Here is a 21919-nt window from a genome sequence, read left to right on the forward strand (position 1 = left end):
GAGGTCTTCGTTAGTACCGGCGATGAATCAGCTTGCTGGTGCTAGTTGCCACATCAGTTGTAAACCGGCCGCCGCCAGCGAGTTCATTACTGGGTTGTCACCTTGAATTGACAAAAAAAAACAAAGTTAAGAGGTGCTTATTTACCAATTTGTACAGTTTACCTTCAATTCGGCGTTCTCCAGGTAGGACGAAATGACAATTTGATCGATTCGTCGCCAACAAACTCATCCAGCTGTTACATGATCCTTAAGACTTCTTACAGATCGTCGTTGCATGCTCGGTCCACCGTCAGGTAGGCGTATTTTAATTCGGCCGCGGAGGTTAGTCCCGCAGAGTCGTTAAGCATGCGCATGACTTTTTGCCTTCCTCACCTCACTGAGGCAAGGCTATAAAATCACTCGAAAAATGAACTTCTTAAATACGACTCCTAGATATACCTTCACGTATACCTATCGACTCAGAATCAAATTCTGAACAAATGTCTGTGGGGATGTGTGTAGACATGATTTTTTTTCCACACGATTATCTCAAAACTGGCTGAACCGATTTTGGCCGGATCCGCCTTATTCTGTTCGTTTTGGGGTCCCCTAAGACCCTATTAAATTTTATTCTGTTTAGTGAAGTACTTTCAAAGTTATGCCAAGAAAACGTTTTTTTGTAGCTACAAAAAAGGGTGATTTTTGCATAACCTCAAAGGCCGGATCTTTTTGCTTACGCGCGAGAGTCGCGCAGCATGCGTAGGGATTTTGGTCCACGCGGGGGATTGGCAGCCACACCCCCTTGCATGCGTATCGCCCGGTTGCCTCATTGCTTAAGCAGTGTCTGCGTCTCTTCTGGAAAAAAATCTGTATTGATTATGTTGCTGCATCATTTTTTTTTATAATTCATGAGACTTTTCTCCTTTATTTTGGAGAGTTGGTATAAAAAATAATTGAAAATTACTGTTCAAGTAAAATCAATAATTATAAAAAATAAATGAAAAAAAAAACTCTTAAATTAATTTGTAAATACAACCTAAAATACAACATAAATGCGAGGAAGGCACCAACCACCTTAAGGTGGATTAAGTAACGTTTTGTCGATATCGTTGGTCGTCATGAGCTCTTGCGTGATAAGCTTGATACACGCTTACGCCAAGACCGGGTGTTCGGGTTCTAGTGACCGTACTTGATATCTGTACACGATACTACGCAGTTTTCGATTACTTTTTTGTTGTGGTACTTCCGTCGCCGATTCTTCCTCGGTCTTAAACACCTCCGGGAACCCATATGTGTCGTCCATGGGTTCGAGACCACGTCGACTGCGTTGATGGAACAGGTAGCCAGAACGCGTCGCACAGGGTCTGGAAGATGGCACACAAACAGGACACGAAGAGCCACAAAAGACGTTGGCGAGGGGTTCTTCCGCATGGTGGGTGAGGATTCGCGGATGAAGCGGTTGTTCCATCGAAATTTCAAAGAGGGAAGCTGAGCGCGGATATGGAGTCGATTCACTCGAATGATTGAATGCAATAGTGGTGTGGAACTTGAAGTTGATTCGGGGCAGAAATTTTGCGTTGGTGAGACGCCGCTTATCCACGAGGACTCCCGGAGATGAAACGGTTTGTGCGTGGTTCCCGCATCGAGCAGCCGACAAAGATCGCTTTCTCTTGCAATCCATATTGTCCTGCTCGGTGGTTGCCCTCGATTGACTCCGGTAAAAACTCGACGACGGCGCGATCACCACCGGTGCCGGATCCAGTGGAGAATCGGCAGCTCCCGTGACCAATTTTCGTCGAACGATGCATGGCTTCATCCGGCCTAACCTGCGTTAAGGTAATGGACGATTTAATTCCGGAAAAGTTGCTTGCTTTTTAGTCTTACCTTCATCCCGGCGTTTTATTTCGCTGCGATTTAATTTTTGTCTGACGTTTCAAAAACCAAAACAAAACACCATTCACGCATACAAGCATGAAAACTGAGAGCAAAACTAGACCGTTCGTTTGAACCAAAACTGGCACTCAACGAGTGCGGCACTCAGTGCCGCACCGGCTCTTCAAACGAACGTACCATTAGTAACGCCTCAAACCGGTTACACAGCATTCGTACACTTATCAGCGCTCAGTCTGTCGTGAACCTTCAGCGATCACGCCACAACAACGATGCTCAAGTTACTTCTACTAGCAGCTACAGTGCTTTTGAACGGCCGAGGTTAGTCTGAAACTTAAGATGCAAATCAATTCTTGGAATGTAATCGCTTTGACTTCTTTCTACAGTCTCGGTGGCCCTTCGCGTTTCGGAGTTGAGTAAGTTCAAGTTGTTCCACCTTAATTTTGATCAAGTATAACGTTACTTTCCTCCAAGAATGCCAGCAATATCTGGAGCAGAACAGCCGGCGCACGATGGGCGCCGCACTCACGCTCAACCCGGACATTTTCGTCGTTACGACGGTGAACTGCTCGGACAGCGTCGATCTGATCGTGAACGGTGAGGAGGCGGCCCGGGGGGAGTTCCCGCACCAGGCACTGCTGGGGTATTCGGACGGCGGCGACGGGTTCGAGTTTCGGTGTGGAGGATCGCTGATCAGCGATCGGTTCGTGCTGACGGCGGCCCACTGCGGGACTCCGAGGGTGGTTCGGTTGGGCGAGCACAGCTTGAGCGACGAAGAGGACGAGGAGGACATTGAGGTGGGCGCGTTCTACAAGCATCCCGGTTATACGGTGAAGGCTTCGTATAATGATATTGCGCTGGTGAAGTTGGTTAGGGGTGTTGATTTCTACAACTTTGTACGACCTGCTTGTTTGTGGACCAGTACGGAGTTGAATATATCAACGGTGATCGCGACCGGGTTTGGGCATACCAAGTTTGGTGGGTTACTTTTGGGTTTGAGAAGAGGTTCTTGATTGAAAGTTCTTTTTTGTTTTAGCTGGTAGCGGTTCGAATGTTCTGATGAAGGTGAGGTTGATGTTCATGCCGAAGGCATCCTGCCAGGAAAAGTTCGAGTTCGATAGACGGTTCAAGCAGGGCGTTCTGGACGGGCAGCTTTGCGTGGGAAGTCAGAAGGACGGTAAGGACACCTGTCAGGGTGATTCCGGAGGACCGATCCAGACCGTAACGGACCCCAAGACGTGCATGTACCACATCGTTGGGGTGACCTCGGTGGGCACGAGCTGTGGCGCCGGAAAGGCGGAGAACATCTACACCCAGGTGGCCAGCTATCTGGACTGGATCGAGGATACGGTTTGGCCGGGACAGCGCGAGCTGTACGAAGATGATGATGAATATTGATCGGTAAATAAAACGATTTTTGCTGAGGCTTTGTATGATTGTATATTGTTAAATTAGTCATAATCATCCTCTGGAAAGTATATTACATGGTCAGGGAATCTCTGGGGAGCAGTCCTTCTCTCCCCAGGCCACACGGTGTCCTCGATCCAGTCCAGATAGCTGGCCACCTGGGTGTAGATGTTCTCCGCCTTGCCGATTCCGCAAGACATCCCCAGCGAGGTAACGCCCACGATGTGGTACATGCACGTCCGACCGTCCGTGACGACCTGGATCGGTCCACCGGAATCTCCCTGGCAGGTGTCCTTACCGTCCTTCTGACTCCCAACGCAAAGTTGCTCCTCGCGCACTCCAAGCTTGAACTTTCGCTCAAACTCGAACTTTTCCGCACACGAAGATCTGTCCCGTAGCTGCAGCCGAACCTTCATTAGCACGTCGGACGTGTTGCCAGCTAAAACATAACCTCGTCACCTACAGTTCAGATGAAGATCTAGGAAAGCCTTACCATACTCCGTCACCCCGAACCCGGTCGCGATCACCGAGCTCAAGTTCAACGGAACACTCGTCCACAGGCAAGCCGGACGCACGTAGTAGTCGAACTCAACCTGCTCAACCAACTTAACAACCGCAATGTCGTGATACGACGCCTTCACCGTATAGTTCGGATGCTTGAAGAACGCTTCCACCTCAACGTCCTCCTCGCCATCAACCTCGCTCAAACTGTGCTCGCCCAACCGAACGACCCGCGGAGTTCCACAGTGAGCCGCCGTCAGCACGAACCGCTCGCTGATCAGCGATCCTCCACAGCGGAACTCGTACCGCTTGACGGTACCATTCACGGGATATCCGAGGAGCGCCTGGTGCGGGAACTCTCCCCGAGCCGCTTCCTCACCGTTGATGATCAGATCGACGCTGTCCGAGCAGTTGCGCGAGGTCAAGGTTATTATCTCGGCGTGCAGCGACAGCGGTATCGAGAGCGTTGTTTTGGTGTTCTTCGCGAGGAATTCCTGGCATTCTAAACGATAGTAAAGTTAATATTCGGTTAAAATTAAGTTTGATCAACTTACTTCGCTCGGCTACTCGTTGCGTTGAGGCTGGGAATGAAAAGGTCGGGTAATCAAGCTGATAACGAACGCAAAATGAATCATCATACCCGGGATGATGCCGTCCAGTGCTAAGACTAGACAGAGCAACAGACGAACCGTGATAGCGGTAGCAAGCATGATGCTTTCACCGAGAGCGTCAGCAGCTGACTGAGCTAGTGAATTTGAAAAGAGTTCGGATTATCCGTCAAGTCGACGCCGTCGTGCTATCATGTCGTGCGTCGCTTTTTGACGTTTCGAGAAAAACCTTGAACCTTGAATAAACAAAAACGCAATGTAAACAATAACAAACAAGTTTTGTTTGATTGACCTTTCTGCGCATTGCCCCGAAGTTTGGTTGAATTTGGTTGCTGGAGTCCCGAGTTAAAACTTAAAATGCGAGCTAGTCCCAGTGTCAAACGCGTTCTGACCTGAAATCTGTTTGGCCAGTTGTCGCACTCACATCAATTTTCAGGCTGTGTCAAGATTGTACGACAAGATTGAAACTTCTTTCATATGAAAAGTGACAAAAATGCACGGAGTTTTTTCGGTTTTTATTGAATATCTCAGGATTGAAATCGAATCTTGGGGATCTGTGAAGGTCAAAAGGTGAGGCATTGTGAGCTGCACAAATTGGCGTTCTTAACGCAATTTTGCCCAAAATTCATGTACGACAAGTATGCATGACGACGACGAAGTGAAACAGTATGTGTAGTATCAGTTTGCTTCTTCAAGATCGTCAAGCACGCTCTCCCAACCACACGATGCGCTCAATCCAGTCCAGATAGCTTGCCACCTGGATGTAAACGTTGTCCGCCTTTCCTCCTCCACAACTTGCACCGGTTGAGGTCACGCCCACGACGTGGTACATGCACGACTTGGGGTCCGTAATGGTCTGGATCGGCCCGCCCGAATCACCCTGGCAGGTGTCCGTCCCGTTCTGCTGGCTTCCAATGCACAGCTGCTTGTTCTGGATGCCAAGTCGGAATTTTCTTTGGAACTTGAACTTTTTCACACAGGATTCCCTCGCCTTGATTTGAAGACGCACCTTCATCAGATGGTTCGAACTTTCATAAGCTGCAACGAAATCTTTGATGAAAGAATAACCAGTTTGTATCGAAACTAGTAACTTTACCGAAATCCAAGTTCCCAAAACCGGTCGCAATCACCGTGGTTAGATTCAGTGCCGTATCGGTCTACAAACACGCCGGTCTTACGTGGGAGGTGAACGAAACATCTCGTGCGATCTTCACCAGTGAAATATCGTCGTACGACGCATTCATCGAATAATTCGGATGTTTGTAGAACGCGTCCACACCGAAGATTAGCCCATCTCCAATCTCCCTCAAATCAAACACCCCCAATCGTACAACCTGCGGCGGTCCACAGTGGACAGCCGTCAGCACGAATCGCTCACTAATCAGCGACCCTCCACACAGGAACTGATACCCGCCAATGTTGCCCGTTTCGTTGCTGGCGTATCCGAGTACAGCCTGATGGGGGAACTCCCCTTCGCCGGCTTCCTCTCCGTTCACGATCAGATCGATGCTGTCCGAACAGTTGGGAGCTTTGAGTTGGATCGGTTCCGGGTCGATTACCAGGGGAGCAACCCACGAGATTCGTATGATTTTGTCTGCGTACTTCTGGCAATCTGTTTCAAAGTAGTTCTTCAATTGGAATAATCTTAACAAAGGAAACAAAGATACTTACTGAGTTCCGAAATTCTCTTGGCTGATGCTGTGAAAATTAAAATGAAGCTAATTTTACAACCCAATAATGAAAACATCATGAACTAACCTAGGCCTATCAGCAAAACCAGCGAAAAAAGTAACAGCGTTGAATACATCAGGATTGGATTCACTGTGTGTTCGTACCTTGGAAGTTCGCGATCGACTAAATGGCAAGCTAAGGTCGAGCGAGCGTTTGCACTTCACCAAATTGAACCAATTGATGTATTGTTGGTTAGGTCGAGCAAATTACGTCAGCTCTTGGGTTTTCCCAAATCATACCGTTTACTGACATCAGCTTCAAAAATGTTGAAATTTGTTATGCTTGTTCTGAAAAAAAAAAACATGATTACAAATTACAAATCACAATTTACAATTTACAATTTACAATTTACAATTTACAATTTACAATTTACAATTTACAATTTACAATTTACAATTTACAATTTACAATTTACAATTTACAATTTACAATTTACAATTTACAATTTACAATTTACAATTTACAATTTACAATTTACAATTTACAATTTACAATTTACAATTTACAATGTGGGTAATTCTCCGCCAACTCACACAGCAGTTGCTCTTCGATTTGCGTGAAACTTTGTCGTTAGCGGTAACTTTTGTCCCTGATCACGAATCCGAGGTCCGTTTTTTGATATCTTGTGACGGAGGGGCGGTACGACCCCTTCAATTTTTGAACATGCGAAAAAAGAGGTGTTTTTCAATAATTTGCAGCCTGAAACGGTGATGAGATAGAAATTTTGTGTCAAGGGGACTTTTATGTAAAATTAGACGCCTGATTTGATGGCGTACTCAGAATTCCGAAAACATGTATTTTTCATCGAAAAAATCATTAATTTTTTTTTAAACTCTGCTATTTTCCGTTACTCGACTGTAAAAAAATTTGAAATATGTCATTTTATGGGAAATTTAATGTACTTTCGAATCTACATTGACCCAGAAGGGTCATTTTTTTCATTAAGAACAAAATTATTCATTTTAAAATTTCGTGTTTTTTCTAACTCTGCAGGGTTATTTTTTAGAGTGTAATAATGTTCTACAAAGTTGTAGAGCAGACAATTACAAAATTTTGATATAAAGACATAAGGGGTTTGCTTATAAACATCACGAGTTATCGCGATTTTACGAAAAAAAAAGTTTTGAAAATGTTGGTCGTCGTTGATCATGGCCGTTCATGGTCACCCGCGACAGAGACGGACGACGAAACAAAGAGAAACGCAAAATAGTAGTTTATGCAACAAGTTGCAAAAAGAGGATTTTTTCAGCACGAGTCGTACATTTATCCAACGAGGTTCACCGAGTTGGATAAATACGAAGAGTGCTGAAAAAATCAAGTTTTGCAACAAGTTCCATACAACATTTTTTGCAATTCCGAAAAACACCCATTGAGTGAAATTTTAAGTCAAATTTTCATGTATTTGTCAATAAATCGTTTAAATCAAAAAAATGTTGAAAAGTGTTACTTTTCGAAACAAGTGCTGAAAAGTTCAACTTTTCAGCACCCATTTCAGTGCTGAAAAGTAGAACTTTTCAGCATTTATTTTGAAAAGTGTTGCTATTCGATTCTGTTATTTTTGGTACAGAAAAGTAGGCTATTTCGTCGTTCAAGAATGACAGTTAAAGTAAGTAGTTTCACGACGGAATTGCAAAATAGTAGTTTATGCAACAAGTTGCAAAAAGATGATTTTTTCAGCACGAGTCGTACATTTATCCAACGAGGTTCACCGAGTTGGATAAATACGAAGAGAGCTGAAAAAATCAAGTTTTGCAACAAGTTCCATACAACATTTTTTGCAATTCCGAAAAACACCCATTGAGTGAAATTTTAAGTCAAATTTTCATGTATTTGTCAATAAATCGTTTAAATCAAAAAAATGTTGAAAAGTGTTACTTTTCGAAACAAGTGCTGAAAAGTTCAACTTTTCAGCACCCATTTCAGTACTGAAAAGTAGAACTTTTCAGCATTTATTTTGAAAAGTGTTGCTATTCGATTCTGTTATTTTTGGTACAGAAAAGTAGGCTATTTCGTCATTCAAGAATGACAGGAAAAGTAAGTAATTTCACGACGGAATTGCAAAAAGTAACTTTTCAAAACTTTTTTTTCGTAAAATCGCAATAACTCGTGATGTTTATTAGCAAACCCCTGATGTCTAGGGGAACAGCATCTAATTCCAGCGTGCCTCTTATGTTGGCAGGTCAGAACTTTGACATTCAATTAAAGCTAATTAAAAGCGTTTTCAACTGAAATCGAGTGATAAATAGTTCAATAAGAAGTGAGCAAGCAAGTTTCTATCAAAAGTTTTGCAAAATTTGTTGTTTAAATTGTGCAAATCAGCAAATTGGATGGAGTTAGGAGCGAGAGCTTAACCTGCCAAACATACGAGAATTTCCCCTATATATCAAAATTTTTGTAATTGTCTGCTCTACAACTTTGTAGAACATTGTTACACTCTAAAAAATAACCCTGCAAAGTTAGAAAAAACACGAAATTTTAAAATGAAAAATTTTGTTCTAAATGAAAAAATGACCCTTCTGGGTCAATGTAGATTCGAAAAGAACATTAAATTTCCCATAAAATGACATGTTCCAAAATTTTTTACAGTCGAGTGACGGAAAATGGGAGAATTTTTAAAACTTTTTTAGTGTTTTTTTCGATGAAAAATACGTTTTTCGGAATTCTGGGTACGCCATCAAATCGGGCGTCTGATTTTACATAAAAGTCCCTTTGACACCAAATTTCTATCTCATCACCGTTTCAGGCTGCAAATTATTGAAAAACAGCTCTTTTTCGCATGTTCAAAAATGGAAGGGGTCGTACCGCCTCTCCGTCACGAGAGGGGGCTGTATTAAAAGATTCTTAGAATTGGGATATAATTCTAGTATATTATTGTTTCAAGATGTATTACAAAAAAGTGTAGCTTTCACCGTTTTTCTGCAGTTGGTCGAGCAGAAATCGCTAAACCGTCCGTCTCAAATCGCCCACCTACGAAAACAGACCTTCTCGCGAAAGGGGCTCATTTTCCCGCCATCAAAGTCGCATCGCTTCGCTAAACCCGCGCAAGGATCAGTGATGGATGGCGAATTAATTGGACCAAATGGGCGTAATTAAATGCCCCGTTCCCCCCCCCCCCCCTGCCGCGGTAATCTTCGCGTGTGCCAGGTTGTGTCGACATTTGTTACACGCGTCGTTGTCCCTCAACCATCATCATCAGCAGCGGCGCGCACTCTTCAGATGATCTGCTTCTCCTCCTAAATGGGATGTTGGGGGGGAGTCCACCCACGCACATTGCAGCCCAGAGGCCGAGGGCAATTAATTAGTAATTTCAAGTAATTTATGAGCTGCAAATCCCGCATCAACATTCGCCGCAGACCGGCTAACAAGGCTGTTAACAACAACCAGCAACAACAACAACAATTTCGCCCAATGAATATTACAGGGCACTCTCGGGCAGTTTGGTGGGGTGGAAAATGAGGTTCGCGCATTAATGAAAAGCCACGTGGCCACTTAGATGATGGTGCACGAGCACTGGACTGGTAATTATGCCGTGGAATCTTTGGGCGCCGAGCGCATTTTCCAATCGAGTGACCACGCGCGCCGCACACCGTCATCATCGGGGCTCGGAAGGATAAAGGATAACTCGAGACGCTAATCACATATGTGGAACTTCAGGTTCAAAAACGAGGACAGGACAGATGCTGCCTCTCGCGGTGGAGAGCTGCAACTTTTCTACCAGTTTTTATGGCAGTTTTGCACACCGATGGGTCGTCCATAGTGCGTGTAGTAAGAATATTTTGAATTTTATAAAATTATTAAGAGTAGCAAATTATGTATTTTTAGTTTTGGATAACAGCATGTTTTTCCATCCAGCACATAATGTTGACTCAACGGCACTTCGGCGTGCAATTTAACTTCATCATTTTTGACTGAACCTTTGTAATAAAACTCGGAAACTTTTAAAGGGCCAAAGGTCGGAGGAGGAAGCCGGGTAGGTGCTCTAAAGTTCGGCTGAGTTGTTGGGCATTTTCTCCGAGTACATCGGCAGGTTCAAGACCTGCAAAACCCGCTTGGACCAAGTAACGCTCGTCAGTTACATGATCTCCAAGTACGGATTATAAGGAGTTATTTTTGTTTTTATTATATATTTGTTTTCAAACCGATCCTCGGTTCTAACCAGGTTGCAGTACCTAAAAGGACCTAATAAAAAATAAATTATGAGCCAAAGGTGACCGCCTAAAATCGGCCAAAAATAACCCCCCTCCCTCCAATGTCACACATTGTCACGCTGGCTCTATTATGTAACCTATGTGTTTTTCTTTTACTACACAGTAAAAAATATTATGGTAATATTACATCTGGGAAGGGGTACATCTTTTATGTCAGAAAAAAGGTGTACCGTAAACTGGGGTCAATCGGGACACATGGGGCGAATTGGGACAGCAGTTTTAACCATGTTGGAGCACAATATTGTGATTTTTCTGATTGGTTTCGGTTAGAACAGACTCAGACCAACAAAATGTGTACATCCATTTCCATATTTAAAAGCTTTAAGTGCTCTAAAAACTGCTGTCCCTATTCAGACTGTAGTCCCGATTCGCCCCAGATTACGGTAATTTTACCTCTGAAAATGTGTAATTCTATCACTTTTCTGGTGTAATGTCACTTTTTCAGTCTAAATTGAAGTAAAATTACCTCATAAAAGAAGTAATACTCAACCTTCAAAAATTACAGCTTCCAAATTAACACATTTTTTTACTGTGTACTTACTTACTTAAAACCAAATTTTAATTTTCTTGTAAGTTTTCTTATATTCAACATTTTTAAAAGTTACTCAAACGACAACATCCCATTTTTCGTTCAATTTTTGAAAATTAATATGTTTTTACAAATTTTTGGTTGATTTGTAGAATGTCATTTAATCGCAAACAGATACCGGCTACATGAAATATGCATTGACCCCCCATCCGATCAAAACTGGTATACTGAGAAGATGCCTCAAGTAAACGAAATCGCAGCATGCCATGATTTGAATTTTCATATTTCTTCTCGCGCGCCTCTCGTGTCAGCCGTTTGTTTTTGCAATGTATCTACTTTTCATGCTCCAAAATGCCGGAAAAATCTGTGCAGTTAAATATTGCATGTTCAATAACCATGGCTCATCATTCTATTCGTTTGGGAATAGGTATTTAGCTAGTGCTGGTAAAATGGCTTGAATTCTGTGACATCCAACAAAAATATAGGAGGTCGTCTTCCTCCTATCCCCCATTCACAACTTCAAAATCTGCTCCTTTCATTTTTAAAACCACGATTTTATCAACCCATCAGTGAAATCACGAGGGTGAGCAAGCTTTATCTGAAAGAAGAGCATAAAAAATGAAGTGTTGGCAAAGAAATCGCGTCACCAAAGCTACATAATCTCCACAAATCGATCATGTTTGAAAACATTACTTGAATTACGCAGAAAACAAGGTCTGTCTGTCAATCTGCGAGTGGTATAAGATATTCAAATTTGAGAGTTGTTTATGCTGAGTAGGCTGTGACTAGCTTGGACAAATTTACACTATACCAGCGACAGAACTCAACAATCGTCACACTTTTTGGGCTAACAGGATGTATGGAGTTCCAACCATGTGCGCTAATAATCGGATTTTCATGGACAGAACCGGGCGAGGTTTGTGCGTAATTACGCTCGAATAATTGCAGGCTGCATTTGGTAAAGGAGAGCATTACGATTTGCGCTGTAATGTGATTATAATTGAAGATGCTGATCTGGAAGGATTAGGATATATTTATTAGGGTGGCTTGACATACTTGACAAAAAAAATCTAAGTGGTACAAAGTCATAATTAATTTTTTTAATGTCTTTCAACACATTTTGAAACATGGCATATAATAAGGCTGTTTAACGAATAATTAAAATTTACTTGTGCCAACATGCGCCTCCCATAGAACTTTATATGTGAAAACGCAACTTTATATTCTGAAAAACGCAATTTTGAATCAAACATATTCTTTCTCAGGAAGGTGAAACACAATTTTCTACGTATAAATCTCCATTGGGTCATCTCGATTTATAATATATTCCTTTGCCATCGTGTGGCAAAGTAAATCAAAATCGCTGTGTTGCCAACTCTAGGAGTATTTTTTGAAGAAAGTGTTTTTTCTTTTACTTTTTTGATTCACATTTTTTATTTTTTAAATATTCAATCAAAAGGTAATTTACAAAAAATTGATATCGTGCGCAATTCGCAAGTAAAAGCCACTTTATATTCTTTCTTTTTGTTAAGAGCGCGACTTTTTTACCTTTAGAAGTCAAGACCAAGCTTGACTATCGCAGAAAATATAAACAATTCTCATACAAATTTGCTTCAAATAAATTAAAGGTTGGTCCAATGGAATGGTAGTTGACATACAGCCTCTAAAAAAAGCAAACATAAAAAAAAGTTTTTTAAATACCATCAAAAAAAATTGTCTTTTTATGTGTCAAAAAATGAAACTGTCAACAAATTTTTTCGTTCCTTCGAAAAAATAATTTTTTTGAAGGGTTTTATTCACTTATTTTTGACCAAAACAACTGTCAGGGCTGATTAAATTTGTTTGATTTTTTTTGTGAGATCGAAATATTTTAACGATAGTTGCATTTTTTATATTCAAAATCAGCGCTAAAATATAAAACTAAAATATTTTTGTGTTGAAAAAATGAATCATTTTTTCATTTTATTTAAGAAAAAATAACGAGATTTATTTTTTTTTTCAAAGTAGTATTTCAAAGTAAAAATTTAATATTGAATTGTTTTTTTTCGGAAATCATTTTTCAACGAAAAATTAAATTTGTAATACTTTTCTTATGAACTATACAATTTAAATCTGGTTACCCCATTTTTTGTTATGGCCACTAGGGCGTCCAATTTTCCCGGGTTTCAAATTTCCCGGGAAACGGGAATTATATTTATCAAATCCCGGGAAATCCCGGAATCCCGGGAAATTCTTGAAACAGTAATAAAATCTTAGTTTTCATTATATTTGTTATGTTTTTAAGCTTAAAATCATAGAATTAGCTAAATATAATTACAATACAATTAATTGGATATAATCTACACGTTAAACTAAACAAGGATAGCAGTTTTCAGATAGCTTGAAAGATTTTTTTATCTTTAATGTGCTTTGGATATCAAACGCATAACAATTACTAATCCATTGTGACACAAATTAACTAACTCTCTTAGCTTGAAAAAAAAAACAGTTAAAATGTAAAAAAAACATAAAACGACAACAAATTAAATGATACCAATAAATGTTAAGTTTTCGATAAGTTTAGACTTACATGTTTGAAAAAAAAACAAAATTTTAAAAATTATCTTTTTGCAATTCCGTCGTGAAACTACTTACTTTTCCTGTCATTCTTGAACGACGAAATAGCCTACTTTTCTGTACCAAAAATAACAGAATCGAATAGCAACACTTTTCAAAATAAATGCTGAAAAGTTCTACTTTTCAGCACTGAAATGGGTGCTGAAAAGTTGAACTTTTCAGCACTTGTTTTGAAAAGTAATACTTTTTAACATTTTTTTGATTAAAACGATTTATTGACAAAATACATGAAAGTTTGACTTAAAATTTCACTCGAAGGGTGTTTTTTGGAAATGCAAAAAATGTTGTATGGAACTTGTTGCAAAACTTGATTTTTTCAGCACTCGTCGTATTTATCCAACTCGGTGAACCTCGTTGGATAAATGTACGACTCGTGCTGAAAAAATCCTCTTTTTGCAACTTGTTGCATAAACTTCTATTAAGTCACTACCGCCAACTGAGGGAAATCGGGACTGTAGTCTGAATAAGTACAGGAGATATAAGTACAATAAATTTGAAAATCGGTGTACTAATTTTATTGTTCTGTTCCTGTTTCAACCGAAATCAATCATTAAAATAATAACATAATGCATTTTTTTAGACAGCTGTCTTAATTCGATACATTTGTTCGATTTGCCACAGATGCCGGTGTTTGATCAAAAATAATAAAATATAATATTATTATTTTTTTAATTTAAAGTCATGAATTTTTGTATGAATTTGTATAAAAATGAGACTGCAGTCTTTTTAACAATATAAAAAATTAAATTTAAAATATTTTGGGGATCTATAAACTTAAGTTTAAACAATTTTTCCAAATAAGCCAAATAAATGCTGATATATATTGCGTAATTCTCACTTACTTGGACTTCGCACTAAATTATTGCTATCGATCGCACTATTGCGACTTGTCAAACTGGCTAGGGAAATTTTAATTTTCTCAAAAAATGATTAGAGCGAGCCGATGTTGCTCACCTGTTAATCGCAATTTTGAAATGCGAATGTCCAGTTTGGTGGAAACTGCAACTGGAAATGTAAATAAACAACTACTGGTTGCCTAGTTTTTGGAAATTTTGTTGTCAAAAGTGCGAGAGAAAAGTGCGGGACAAATCCAAGTTACAGTGCAAGGATCAATACTGAGTAAAAAATTTTATGCTACAAAATTCTTATTGATTACTAAGTATTCAACTTTCATCTTTTTCACAACCAAATCTGAACTTCCTGACCAAAATATGTTTTTTTTTTCAATTTCGGGTTTTGGATAAATCCCGGGAATTTTGTCCCTGGAATTCCCGGGATGGACGCACTAATGGCCACATTGGTAATATTTGAGTACATTTTAAGTCGAATCTCTACAATAAATTTTACTATTTTTTTTGATTCATGAAATATTTCAGCTAAAACTTGTTTCTGCTTTTACAATCACTTGATAATTTTGTACTTTTTTGGGCCCTTCTAGACAATCTCAAAGTTTGTCAAAATAAAAAAAAGGTTAAAATGTACACGAAAAACTAATTTTGATCAATTCTATCAAAAGTTATGGACAAAAAACGATTCTAAAATGCTCATTTTCAAATTGAGATTAAATGAGTTAAAAAAAGACCTCCGAGATATTTTCAGCAAATGTACTCCAGAATGTTTTCTTTCATAGGCTTCCAAGAGTGAGGTCAAACTCCACTAACTTTCAAGTTATTCACATTTCAGGTCTTTTTCGGCGTCTTTTTCGTCGCATTTTGGCTATAACTATAAAATAAAATAAAATGAAAAATATTTACAACGGCCTAACCTAAATAAAAAAATGGCTCTAAAAACTTCCTGATTAAAGATAGAGCTTTGTGCTTTTCAGCAAAGTTGCTCAGAATGATATTTCCTACAACTTTTCTGAAGACACCGAAAAGCTATCTCGTAATTTCGCCAAAATAAAAATGCTGAACCACCCAACAATTTGGACCACTTTTATGTCCACCAAACCAAAAGATGTCCCTATTGACCTTGATAATTTGTCCCGAAGACACCGAAGCTCTAAATCTTAACGCATGGTCGCCAACAATTTTTTTACGCTAGATTTCAGTTTCGGACCAAATGTAAAAACCTTATTGCCCAACAAGAAATAAAAGTTTTAATTTATATTAACAAAATATTTAAAAATAATTGCAACATCGAAACATATTTTTACAAAAATGCTGATAAATGATTGCAAAAAAAAAATACTTCAATTATGCGAAATCAACACAATCCAAAGATAATCGGTTGTGATACATATTTTTAAAATTAGCTGTTTCAAAGGCAATTTTTTACTTTTTACCCTTCTCTTGTTTAAGTTTTCTTCTTTGAAAAAAAAACTTACCCTCTTTGAATTAGTTATCTGTTGCAAGTTACACCTTTACATAGGTTATTTACTGCACAAATGTGTTGCCAAAACAACTCAATGAATGAAATTTAACGAAAACATATTTTAAAATAATGAACAATAATTATTCAAAAACCACAACTTTCACACATTATTTTCCTCTCTCCCCTTTCACAGGTCCCTCGATACGACACCCACCGGGCGCCTTCCACAACGGCAGTTCCGGCCCGTCGCGGTTCCCGTGGCAACGGACGACGACCACTCTTCTTCTGGTGGTGATGCTGCTGGTGTTACGGGGGTTGGCCACAACCTCCGCCAACAGATGAAACTAAAGAGTCCCACCAGTCCTGGCGCACCAACTTCACCCATCCACCATCAAAATCTTTCACTAATCATCGTTTAGCTTAAATCTATCCGCGCGCGGTGAGTGCAAAGAGTAACGCGTTACGCGTAACGGCTTGAAAAAGAAGCACGTTGTTTGTATACAAGAATGGAAGAAAGAGAGAGAGTGTAACGGTTCTTAACTAGGAGGAAAGAAAAAGAAAAAAAAGTATTTCTATTTAGGAAGTCGACGCAGAATTATTGACCATAAGATGCTAGCAAATATTTATAAGAAAAAAATATGTTAGATTGTTTGTAGAAATTATACGGAGCGCTAGAATGTTGAGTTGAGTTAGGTTGAACTGTTTTGTATGTAAATAACGTAGCTGGTAGAGTAAGATTAAATAGTGTTACAAAACTGATGCTTTCGTCATATCAGAAAAAAAATATCAGCCAAAAGAAACGATTGCAAAGAAAAGTTCAATTTGATGTATTTTTGTAAAACGGTTCTGCTTTAATTTCAAATATTTGCGCAATTTTCGAAACTCATTTTCTCACACAAACACACATTTTTGTTATATCAGGAAATTAGGATCAAAGCCACATTCGCGAACACTAATGAATTACCGTCATTATGCACACGCACCTGTAAATGATGTAAATGTGTGACAACGCGTTGGCAGACCAACCACGATAGTATCGAGTTTATCAAGAGGCTTTCACAGTTTCTCTCTCTCGCTGGTGGTCCCTTGTTTAGCCATTCACCGTCTAATGAGGGCTCAATTTGGTTCCCCGGCCGATCGGTGTGCGAATGTGCAATTCAAATTAGAGCTGGGGTAAGGTATTTATTTTTTGGCAATGGCAGATATCGAAGTTAATTACCATTATATTTTTTTATTTTTCAAAAAAATGTAAGACAATCTTATGTTTTTTTAATTGCTCTTCATAGTCAAAATAAAATTAAACTTCAATGCATTTTTTTCAATAATTTTGTTGAAAAAGTAATGAAACATTAGTAAGGGGTTACATACATGTAAATCGTCAAAAATATCAGAGGTTGGTATGTGCAAAAAATTAAACTTATGTACATTTTCATCTTATAACAAAATAAATATTGAGACATTTGGATGTACCATTGCCGAGATATAGCTATTTTGAATTAGTAGTTTCAAAAACGGGTGCCACGATATCTCAACATTGCTTTGATCAAATTGGCTCAAAATGTTGGTGAAGACTCGTTAATCCGATCCTGTGTGCATGACGAAGGCCGATTTTCAAAAACTTAATTTCAAAAAAAGATAAAAATATTTTTATGTGTTTCATATAAAAAAAATCGACAGTTTTAGATTTTTGTAATTTTTTAAAAATCGTAATTTCAAAATCGGGCTTCGTCATGCACACGGGATATGTCTTGGGAGTCTTCACCCCAAATTTCAGCCAATTTGGTTTATCCAATCTCGAGATATCGTGGCACCCTTAAATGAACTCGGTGTTTAGAGAAAGCGGTTCACAAAATTAAATCGTCTCTAACTTAGTTTAATGATGAAATATCTTCATGGAACTTTCAGGAGTGATTGAAAATCATCTTTTTAGTGAATTAAGTGAATTTTCTGTAATATGAAATTTTGGAATTTTCTACATGTATGTAAGAAACCCTTTATAGAAATTATCACGTTTTTTTTTCATTAAAAACGTCTTTCAAGTAGAAACACTCTAAGAAATTATAAACTTAAGGTAAATTTAACGCAATTCAATTTTGTTCAAGAGCTGAAACCAGTGACATTTTTTATTTTTTTTTATTTTTGAAAAGTTTCAAGTATTGGAAAACTTTTCTTTCATGATTTTTCGTTTCGTTTTCGTTTTCGTTTTACGGAGCAAGGTGGGGGACGCGGCCTCAAGTCAGTCCAAGTCCGGTTTCTTGTGGAAAAAAGGGTAGTGGCCGAACTAGTATTGCATACAAAATGAACACCACCGGAAGATATAGGGGATCGGGAAGGGGAAGGTGAAAGAAAATTAGTGTCGGTGTGAGTAGTAAGAACTTGGATGACTTGAGCAGTTACGGTAATCTAAGTTTAACACTGAATAAAGAAAATCTGCAATTATGATTCAATCAAAAACTAATTTGAGATTTATACAAAGGGAACCTCTGATGTATTTCAAATTTAAAGGAAATCAAATAAATTTACTGGAAAATGAAAGATGAGAACTAACATGTCAAGGGCATTTTTTCTTGGTCCCGTCCTGTCGCGTCCGTCAGTAGTCTTGTCGTACATTGCAACTAACCTTAATTTAACTAATCATTTATGTCCAATTATTCATTTCAGGAAAACTAACTAACTTGAATCAACAACCTCAGCTAAACTGTCTGAAAGTAACATGAATTTCAAATCCGCGAAATTTTAATTACAAAGCCAAACATTTCTTTACCTAGTTTTTAATCCTGTCTTGCTGCTTCCAAAAACAATAAACATTAATGAAACGTTCATATTTTACAAGTTGAACACTCGTTGTTAAGACGACTATTTCGTGCCTTCCATTTCATTAGGGCACACAAGCTTTGCAAACAAAAATGTATCCCTATCATACCTTATGTAAACTATCATTTGAGTGAAAGAGACACAATCCTGTTCACACCTGTGTGTCCTTTTGAAATGTTAGGCTCTATTTGATCATCAAAACTCCAGTAGATCCTCGATTCGCAACAATGGTCGATACAACCATAATCCGAAAACCGTTAATTCAACAGATCAACGAATTTTGTCCGATATCATTTCATTATTGATTGATCGAGACTCTATGGATTTTTTGACAATTCAGAATAGTTAGTATACCACTTCAATTGAAAACAGAGATTCTGATAGCATTACTAAACTGGCTTACACATAACTGGAGTCTGAAATTATTAAACAACCTAGAAAAAGTTACAAAAAAAACTAACTATTCCTCCCCATTATCAAACAGTTTTAAACCACTTCCTAACAGATTTTACGAACAAGAATATTGAGACTCAAATAAAAAAATTCAATATCTTGCAATTTTACATATTATAAAAGCTGTGATTTCTATCAACACAAGTATATAAATATAAAATAAATGTGTGATATATATCAACATCGGAAACCATCTTTGCAAGTAGCCCTGAAACGACGGCAACGTGTGGCTCCATCTCCAGGGAAGTATTGGAAAACTTTTCTTTCATGATTTTTATTTTTTTATTATAACATTTAAAATTGTGTCTTCATCCGAAATTTTTTAACTGATGCCATTTTCAAGTTTTTCTACGCAAAATGAAAATGATCGGTAATCTGTAACTTGAAAAAGAATGTATTTATCGATTTGGTTTCTTTAGCAAAGTTGAAGGTTATTATTTTTTCACACGGAATAAAATAAACTCAACTTTTTATTTTTCATAATTGATTTCCCAAAACATCGTCCCGTTTGTTCAAAATTCTAGTACCTGTGATAAAAAATTTGAAAAATATATGATTATTGGATAAAAGTAATGTTTCAAACTAAATTTTAAAATAAAATTTATTATTCAAAACGACTAAAACCATTTCTTGATAAATTTCACTGTTTTCATGTTAAATACATTTTTAAACAAATATTTGTGTAAATAAATGTTCAGTTTGCTGCAGTTTAAAAATATTTTAAGAAGGGAAAGGACACCTGCAAAAATAAATACTGTGGAAAAGTTCTGAAAATTTTTATTCTTGACTTTGTTGGTAGCTTCTTAAAAAATCGTGAAAAACGCGTTATTCTCAGCGTCATCTAATCAGACTTATACTATCTACTCGCGATGTATAGGAAACTATTGGTTTGATTTTAAATGTTAATGAATGAAACTACTGTGAAATTTTCAGCTCTTTTCAATAGGGAAATTCTCTACGAAATCGGTCTTTTTTAATTTTTGTATTTTTTAATCCGACTGAAACTTTTTTGGTGCCTTCGGTATGTTCAAAGAAGCCATTTTGCATCATCAGTTTGTCCATATAATTTTCCATACAAATTTGATTTATGAAAATTCAGAAATCAGTATCTTTTGAAGGAATTTTTTGATCGATTTGGTGTCTTCGGCATAGTTGTAGGTATGAAAAAGGACTACACTAAAAAAAATGATAAACGGTAAATAAAATTGATTAATTTTAATTTTTAATTAAAACATCAAATCAAAACATGATTTGCAAAAAAACACTATTTTTTTTAGACGTTTTAGTTTACATTAAATGGCAACTTTTCAGAAATTTTCTGAATGTGCTAAAAATCTTTGACCGAGTTATGATATTTTGAATCAATACTGATTTTATTCTTCAAAATCGAAATGTTGGTCGCATGATATTTTGAATCAATACTGATTTTATTCTTCAAAATCGAAATGTTGGTCGCAAAAAAATTTCAACTTCATTTTTCGATGTAAAATCGAACTTGCAATCAAAAAGTACTTTAGTGAAATTTTGATAAAGTTCACCGTCTTCAAGTTATAGCCATTTTTAGGTATCTTTTTTGAAAATAGTTGCAGTTATTCACTTTACAAAATCAGTGCTCATGTTTGCTCAGTTTGAAAAAATATTTTTGAAAAGCTGAGAAAATTCTCTATATTTTGCTCAAAAATATTTTCAAATTTTTATAATCAAGACTTACATTTCAAAAGGGCCAAACATTCAATATTACGGCCTATAAAAATATTATCCATGATTTAAAAAATTTGAAAATATTGTTTTCGTAAATCGGAAAATTTTAAGAATGTTTCATACTTCAACATTGAAAATCGGACCATCAGTTGTTGAAATTTCGACATTTGACAATGGTGGCTCGTTTGGGTAAGACTTGGAAAACATAAATTTTCCTGTTTTTAAACCTTTGCATGGCAATTTCTTAGCAACTACAGGTCGTATCTACAAAGTTTAAACGAGCAAAAATTAGAAAATTTTCTCAGCTTTTCAAAAACTATTTTTTTCAAAAGTGGGCAAACATGTGCACTAATTTTATAAAATGAAAAACTGCGACTATTTTCAAAAAAGTTACCTTAAATGACTAGAACTAGAAAACGGTGCACTTTATCAAAATTTAACTCAAGTACTTTTTGATTGCAAATTCAATTTTACATCGAAAAACGAAGAAAATTTTTTTCGACCGATATTTTGATTTTTTCGAAAGAATCAGTTTTGATTCAAAAAATCATAACTCGGTCAAAGATTTTTTGCACAATCTGAAAATGAAAAGTTGGCATTTGATGTACCCTAAAACATATCAAAAAATTCAAATAATGTTTTTTTGCAAACCAAATTTTTAAGTGACAAAAAGTGAAATAAATAATCACAAAAATGTTTATACCGTGTATCATTTTTTTCAGTGTACTCCTTATACATACCAACAACTTTGCCGAAGACGATCAAAAAACCCTTAAAAGATACAGACTTTTGAATTTTCATATATCATTTTTGGACAGCTTCTATGGAAAATGATATGGACAAACTAATGATACAAAATGGCTTCTTTGGGCATACCAAAGACACCAAAAAGTTTCAGCTGGATTAAAAAATCTCAGAGAATTGTTCGACTTTTAAATAATATTTGATTCTACTTTACTATTTAACCAAAAATTTAATATTTTAACAGTGTTATTACAAATTCTATGCAGCATTCACAAGAAACATTTAGCTTAGAATATAATATCCTTAAATTAATTTTCTTAGTACGATTGTTTTGTTTGATAAAAAAAATCCAATAATGATCCCTTTACCTTACCAATGATATGGCCAACCGCGGTAAGCCCATCTCTACTTATGCCCACTATTCC

At 37.5% G+C, this 21919-nt stretch overlaps 4 protein-coding genes across 5 annotated transcripts in view; 2 read left to right on the forward strand and 2 right to left on the reverse strand.

Moving 5' to 3' along the window:
• Positions 1–16518, forward strand: part of LOC6053417 (lachesin) — a 304414-nt gene extending 287896 nt beyond the window's left edge. The window contains exon 12 of the mRNA XM_038251455.1: positions 15976–16518. Coding sequence (XP_038107383.1) covers positions 15976–16124 — 149 coding nt within the window. The 3' untranslated portion in view covers positions 16125–16518. The remainder of the gene's footprint in view (positions 1–15975) is intronic.
• LOC6053501 (serine protease snake) lies at positions 1571–3310 on the forward strand. The gene is made up of 4 exons (XM_038251456.1): positions 1571–2190; positions 2256–2285; positions 2344–2847; positions 2906–3310. The coding sequence occupies exons 1-4, from the start codon at positions 2142–2144 to the stop codon at positions 3265–3267; spliced, it is 945 nt and encodes a 314-aa protein (XP_038107384.1). The 5' UTR covers positions 1571–2141; the 3' UTR covers positions 3268–3310.
• LOC6053502 (serine protease snake) lies at positions 3286–4507 on the reverse strand. Its single transcript, XM_001869540.2, has 4 exons — positions 4418–4507; positions 4332–4358; positions 3770–4279; positions 3286–3715 (listed from the first exon to the last, which is right to left on the reverse strand). Exons 1-4 carry the CDS (start codon positions 4485–4487, stop codon positions 3321–3323), a joined length of 1002 nt encoding a protein of 333 aa, XP_001869575.2. The 5' UTR covers positions 4488–4507; the 3' UTR covers positions 3286–3320.
• LOC6053503 (serine protease snake) lies at positions 5281–6232 on the reverse strand. 2 transcript variants are annotated; one of them, XR_005276997.1, is made up of 4 exons: positions 6144–6232; positions 6057–6083; positions 5482–5997; positions 5281–5423 (listed from the first exon to the last, which is right to left on the reverse strand). XR_005276997.1 is itself a non-coding variant. In XM_038251457.1 (3 exons), the coding sequence occupies exons 1-3, from the start codon at positions 6190–6192 to the stop codon at positions 5543–5545; spliced, it is 531 nt and encodes a 176-aa protein (XP_038107385.1). In that variant the 5' UTR covers positions 6193–6232; the 3' UTR covers positions 5441–5542. The 2 variants fall into 2 exon arrangements, 1 of the variants encoding a protein (XP_038107385.1); XM_038251457.1 differs by lacking the exon at positions 5281–5423 and having other exon boundaries at positions 5441–5997.
• Positions 16519–21919: the final 5401 nt, after the last annotated feature.

Source organism: Culex quinquefasciatus, chromosome 2, assembly GCF_015732765.1.
Source record: "Culex quinquefasciatus strain JHB chromosome 2, VPISU_Cqui_1.0_pri_paternal, whole genome shotgun sequence".
NCBI lineage: Eukaryota > Metazoa > Arthropoda > Insecta > Diptera > Culicidae > Culex > Culex quinquefasciatus.

Bases quoted from the DNA above. Each gene is read 5' to 3' on its own strand.
- LOC6053501 (XM_038251456.1), top strand. From the start codon at position 2,142: ATGCTCAAGTTACTTCTACTAGCAGCTACAGTGCTTTTGAACGGCCGA. The intron at 2,191-2,255 runs GTTAGTCTGAAA...TTCTTTCTACAG, and splicing joins AGTGCTTTTGAACGGCCGAG to TCTCGGTGGCCCTTCGCGTT. The intron at 2,848-2,905 runs GTGGGTTACTTT...TTTTTGTTTTAG, and splicing joins GTTTGGGCATACCAAGTTTG to CTGGTAGCGGTTCGAATGTT.
- LOC6053502 (XM_001869540.2), bottom strand. From the start codon at position 4,487: ATGCTTGCTACCGCTATCACGGTTCGTCTGTTGCTCTGTCTAGTCTTA. The intron at 4,359-4,417 runs GTATGATGATTC...TTTCATTCCCAG, and splicing joins ACTGGACGGCATCATCCCGG to CCTCAACGCAACGAGTAGCC. The intron at 4,280-4,331 runs GTAAGTTGATCA...ACTATCGTTTAG, and splicing joins GCAACGAGTAGCCGAGCGAA to AATGCCAGGAATTCCTCGCG.
- LOC6053503 (XM_038251457.1), bottom strand. From the start codon at position 6,192: ATGTATTCAACGCTGTTACTTTTTTCGCTGGTTTTGCTGATAGGCCTA. The intron at 6,084-6,143 runs GTTAGTTCATGA...TAATTTTCACAG, and splicing joins GGTTTTGCTGATAGGCCTAG to CATCAGCCAAGAGAATTTCG. The intron at 5,998-6,056 runs GTAAGTATCTTT...ACTTTGAAACAG, and splicing joins CAAGAGAATTTCGGAACTCA to ATTGCCAGAAGTACGCAGAC.